We start from the raw sequence: 5,889 nt of genomic DNA on the forward strand, positions 1-5,889 counted from the left end.
GCCCGTGTTAGGGTGGAGACATCGAATCGTCGAAACATCAAATCGACAAAATAACACCAGCAATACTGGTGAAAATCTGTGAGTGAAACAGAGCTCTGTGTTGTAACACACAGTGTGCTTATCACTAGGGCACATTGTCTGAAACAATTGGTTTCAAACAGATTTTATTCACACTGAGCTAAATTTATAAAGAATTCAAGAACAACAAATCTGCTCTGTATTTCCAAAAAGAATTGAGAATTAAATGGCTACTTTTGGAGATTTAAAGCATTTCTGGCTGGTAAGGGAGGAAAGGAAATACAGAAAATAAACCGATACCAAGAACAAAAGTAAAACTCTACCAGCAAGGAGCCGAAGTCTCTGAGCCGACAGTGTGTTAACCATAAACAAACACATTTACTGTCAGAGGAGAGAAGTGTCGGAATGGTGACTAACAGAATGGAACATTCGATGAGCATGATTATGAACTTGCTTTTCGATGAAGATGAATTTGTTCAAATTAGATTATCGGAGTCACTGCGAAAACTAGGAAGTAGCAATCATGAAATCGTACTTTCATTCTGTCGTAGGTATCTTACCAGAAACAAACTGCCATCGGTACAATGCTCTGCCTCACTAACGGCAATGACGTTGATAGTAAAGGACAACCTTGAACACTTACGCCAACCGTTGGCTAAAAAACTGACCAACTTGGCTTTGGCGGACATGACCAGATCGGAGCCTGTGAGTATTCAACATCAGGAAGCGACAAGTAGCCTCCTGGTTAGTCTGGGAGCCAGGTTTCCCATTCCCATTTTCAAGCAGATACAGTCAGTGTGCCAACCATGGACCCAACTGCATTTCTACGTGGTGCTGACACTGGCAAGGCTGTGTAGAGCAAACGTTCATTGCACGGTACCTCGACTCAAGCCGGTCTTGAAAAACATGCTTCCCATGCTGCATAGAGTAACCGATGGGGAAATGAAAAGGACTCTCTGTGTTGCATGGGGTCTTTTTAGTGACAGCATTCAAGAATACCTGACAAACACAGAGAGAACCCCAAAACCTAGACTGAAGAAGAAGATATTCTTCTGTGAGATTTCTATGGCTTATGACCTACTTTTTAATTCATGGCTGCCCACAAAAGAGCCCAAGGTGAGCACAGCAGTGGTAGAAGCAGTAGACAAGATTATCCATTTACTACCCGATGAAAAACTAGAGAAGGAGCTCCCCAACTTAATTCCAACCATTCTCTCCATGTACCAGGAAACCTCTCCTGATCCTTGTGTCACTAAGAGTCTGTGCAGTATACTGCGCACTGCCATAGAGAGGAACAGTGATGTACTAGTGCCCCAACTGCAGAGTCTGCTGATCAATTTACAGAACAAGATCTGTATTGTGATGGAACACCCCACCGACCCCTTTTCTGAGAAGCAGCTAAATGAAATCCTTTGCTGCTTCGGAGTTCTAGCTCCGACCTTTACAAGCCAGATACTGGAGTTCCTTCAGATGCAACTGGCAATTGACAATGACCAAATTCAACTTGGGGCACTGGCCGTACTGAAGTACCTTCTCGATACTGTCCCTTCAAACATGGAAAGTCAGAAGAATCAGATTCTGACTTGCGTACAACTACCATTTTTAACTAAGAATAACAGAGTGAAGGGACTACTTGCGCAGGTAATATATACTATGGCCAGTCACAATTACTTGCAGCTAGAGGGAGGAAAGGAACTGGTGGAATTTATCATCCAACAGTGTGCTGTGCCCACCGAGGAGAACGAGGAGAACAGACAAAGCAAAGAGGAGCTCTGCAATGTAATGGCGGATGTGACTACGGAGAATGATTTAAGGAGACTGTGTGAGGGATTGATGAAACTGATGACGGTTTCTTTACCGATTGGTGATGTCCTCTGGTCCTACCTACTGGAGTTTGTGATCCCAGTAAAGTACACTGACGCCTTTTCTACAGTCTGCGGTTCCTTAGTATACCTTGGAATAAAGAAACTGGAAGCTGGGACAATAACATTTGTTGTTAATTGTGAGGACCATTCAAATCTCCCTGAGCCTCGTAGACTACTGACGCGGCTATTGACTGTGTCTTCTTCTCTACGCCATGGAAAAGGCAGAGGTGCTCCTGCTCTGAGCTTACTACATATCCTGGGAATGAACATCCACCCAGCAGCAGTGAGAGTCTGGGACAAGGAACTCCCAATTTTAGTGAACATTCTGTGGGAGAATTCAGAGCAGTCCAATCTCCAGAAGGAGTGGGAAGAGAAACTGTTGGGGGTTTTGTCCCAGACGCTGGAGGCAATCGCAGATGAGGTGTGGATGGTCCAGCTAATTGAAGAAATGACCAACTGCATTCACACCTTTCACCTGTCTCCAATAGAGAGGGGTTTTCTGTACAGGTGTTTAGGCAGAGTGCTCCGACTGACCAAGCAAAAAGAAATCTTCAAACAAGTTCTTCAGGAGATGCTACAGAGTGTCCAGCACAATGAAGATTTAGAGAGAGACAGGGTAGCTGCTGGAATTGGAGACTGTGCTGTAACCCACTTAGACACCACGCTCATCACACTGAAAGGTTTCATCAAGTTCAACAGTTCAAAGACACCAAGATCCTTCAACCTTATTAAGCACCAAGGTGACAATCAAAAAATAAATATTAAAAGCATGCTCATTTTATGCTATGGACAGATTATGTCACGTTGTCCTCGGGACCTCATTCTGCCCAGAATAGAGACCGACATTCTGCACAATGTGCTGTGCCTTTTTAACACCAAGATTTTTGGACTGAAATCTAAGGTGAAGGACTTAACACTGAAGTTAAGTTTGATCAAAACGGTTACACTGTTGGCCAAAGCTATCGAACCCAGTGAAGAACACGCCCCCTACACTTTGACCAGAAAGACAGAATTGCTGAACTGCATGCAGGAGCTGATCGCGGCCGAGCCAGCAGAGACAATGACCACTTCCCTTCGAAAGTCTGCCATGGATGCCTGTGCATCCCTCATAAAACTGGAGCCTTCAATGAACAGCAACAGCGAACTAATTAGCATCTGTTGGAATAGTGTCTTCAGCTTACCAGATTTGGAGACCAGCAGTGCCAATGAAAGTACCAACATGGACATGGCAGAGAGACAGAAGCTTCACACTGAGACAATGGCCTCTCTGCAGAATCTTCTGGAGGAATGTTTACTTTTGGATTTGTCTCCTGATGGGCTTCATTCTATATTCAAGAACATGGAGACTGGGATCCAATCCATAAAGGGCCATGAGCGAGAAAAGGCAATGAAGACTACTTTACAGCTGGTGATGTTTTACCTGGAGAAACTGAATGTTAGCAATAAGGTGCCATCCCATAACTTGGTGACTATTATTGGATGTGTGGGGCTTCAATGTGCAGATCCATCGCAAGTTGTAAGGGAGGCGGCCATTGAAAGCCTGTATGGATTGCTTTATATCCAGTTACACCTCGAAGGGTTTCCTGTGGGTCATCAAGATAAGGAAGTGGAGCATCTGAAAGCCATCAAAGGCGGGTTAAACCAACTTACCAGCCAGGCCCTCTTTCAAACGTGCACTGATGTTGGTAAAGTTCTATCTAAGTGTATAAACCATGATCAGCTGAACACTCTACTCTTCACCATCTTTAAAGGGCTAACAGACAAGCAGCGGAACATTTCCTGCACAGCTTCTATTATCACAAATGTCCTCATTGCCGAACGTGGAGCCGCCCTTGCTAACATTCGGGGAACAATCAAAGTATTGTGCAGTCACTTGTGCTCAATTACTGAGCCACAGGTGACAAATGCAGTGACGCATTCGATCTCCATTCTGGCGTCACACCATATGCCAGCAGTTTTGTCCACTCTCCTCACTTACCCTAGTCCACCTGACAGGTACATTAGTGACATATGGAGATCACTACTGTCAGATAATGCACAAGCCACAGCCGCAACCAACTACCTACTGGGCAACTTAAAGTCATTGTATGATGGCGGCAGAGATTCCCGTGTCAGAGACACAAAAGATTCATCAACTCAGCAGCCTTTAGCCGTGCTCTGTGCTCTTCGTGAAGTGGTACGAAAGCCTGAATCAGGGGACGTGATAAACATTCTATACCCCCAGTTCATCAGCACCCTTCTGATTCATCTCAGCTTCAGTGTCTGGGCTCGGTTTCCTACCAACTTTCTGAGAATTCCAAAGGGTGGGAACACCTTGCTCCCGACTCTGAAGCTGAATGATGCTGACGCTTGCCATTACTCAGCTGAGATACTTCGAGCTGTCCTGACACAGGCAAAGGGCGATGATACCATCATGAGAGAAATGGGAGGATGGGACCTCATCGTGAGTCCAAGAAAGCACCATGAGGGGGTTACACTGCTGGCAAGCACATTGACCGTGTGTGCTGCCCCTCATCTGATCAGCATTGTGGAGCAACTCACTCCTTTCCTTGTCAACATAGGGGAGAGTCTGAGAATCACAATAGCTGCCTTCTTTGGGGAGCTTTTAACTCATTCAGTGGTGTCGGACTTGTTGCTGACGGATACTCTTCTAGTGAGTTTGTTTCTATGCTTAAGTGATGAGTCCCTTATTGTCCAATGGCTCGCTCTACAAGGTTTGGGAAACGCTGCAATCGGAGCTTCTCAACAGATAGACAAACACTGCGTCAAACTGTTGTCCACAATGATATCTGTGATTGACGAGAAGTCTGAACCCAAGAATCTCATTGCTGCTGAGGCAATGTCGAGCATGTCCAAAGTTCTAGATCAGCTCCAGGAGGATTATACAAATCCCATTCTTGGCGATGTAGCACTGGCAGTTCAGCCTTACTTTGAACATCAACATGAGAAAGGGAGAGCTGCAGCGTTTAATGTTCTTGGGAAGCTGATCAGATTGGGGACTGTGGAAGTTTACCCTCCAATAAAGGAGCACACCAGCTACACCTTGATCAGTTTGCTGCTGCATCTCAACGATGAGAGCAATGAAGTCATCAAAGTCTGCAAATCTGTGCTGCATTCCTATGGTCCAGTAATGGAGTCTGAAAACATTTGCAAGATGTTTCAAGAGCTTTCCTTGGAGGAGACCACCCTGGATTATGAGGACTATTTAAGCAAAATCTCCAGGCATATTGTCACAGACTTCCCCAACCAGATCACCTTGTACATATGTAGGTGTTCCATCTTCTTCAGGAATGTGCTACCTCAGATCAGAGGAAACGCAGTGACGTTCCTCGGTTTCCTCATGGACAATGCACCATCGTATTTTTACATATCAAAGTCTGCAGGTCAGACTTGTGACGAGATTATTGCCTTGCTGTCAGATCATGTGCAAGATGTCAGAACGAAAGCAGCCAAGGTGTTACGATACCTTTACATGTATTAGATACCATTAGAACAAAATTATTGTAAGGGACTTGTTTGTATTGTGTTTGGAAATGAGTCTGAAGTAGAGGAATTCGTATATCGAAAATGGCCAAAAGGAGGGGAGGGTGTGGAAGGATCAGGGCCTGTGCATCATTGAAATGGACATGTGCACCTCCCTGAATGGTCCCAATGTTCTCCACCCTTTATACCGGCGTGGGTCGGGCTGACCTGTAAGAATTCGCAATAATTTACAGTTCTGAAGATTAATTTTTTTGATTAAAGAATCCCTGGTCGTTGTGCTTTTAAATGTCCAGGGATAAAAATGGCTGTCATACCACATGGCTGAAGACAAAGGGCAGCTTTCTGTGTCTGGAAGTAAGGTTCAACGGAACCAATCAAATGGGTGTCCGCACCCCCCCAGCAGCAGGACAATCGATGCCTGTTTACAAAACATTTCCACAGGACAATGCTTTGTTTACAAAGCAATTGAATGCTATTAGCATTTGTTTGTATATCGAGTGGATACATCTAAACTGCAGAAGAG

General features: G+C 44.9%; 1 protein-coding gene across 1 annotated transcript; it reads left to right on the top strand.

Annotated features, from left to right (window-relative positions):
• The first annotated feature begins 624 nt into the window (after positions 1–624).
• Positions 625–5,364, top strand: LOC147096883 (maestro heat-like repeat-containing protein family member 1). The gene has a single exon (XM_085973144.1). The coding sequence runs from the start codon at positions 625–627 to the stop codon at positions 5,362–5,364; it is 4,740 nt and encodes a 1,579-aa protein (XP_085829270.1).
• Positions 5,365–5,889: the final 525 nt, after the last annotated feature.

Source organism: Somniosus microcephalus, chromosome 34, assembly GCF_052327205.1.
Source record: "Somniosus microcephalus isolate GS21.2 chromosome 34, FLI_Smic_1.0, whole genome shotgun sequence".
In the NCBI taxonomy this organism is placed as follows: Eukaryota; Metazoa; Chordata; class Chondrichthyes; order Squaliformes; family Somniosidae; genus Somniosus; species Somniosus microcephalus.

Excerpts from the sequence above, each read along its gene's own strand:
- LOC147096883 (XM_085973144.1), top strand. The coding sequence starts at position 625 with ATGACGTTGATAGTAAAGGACAACCTTGAACACTTACGCCAACCGTTG.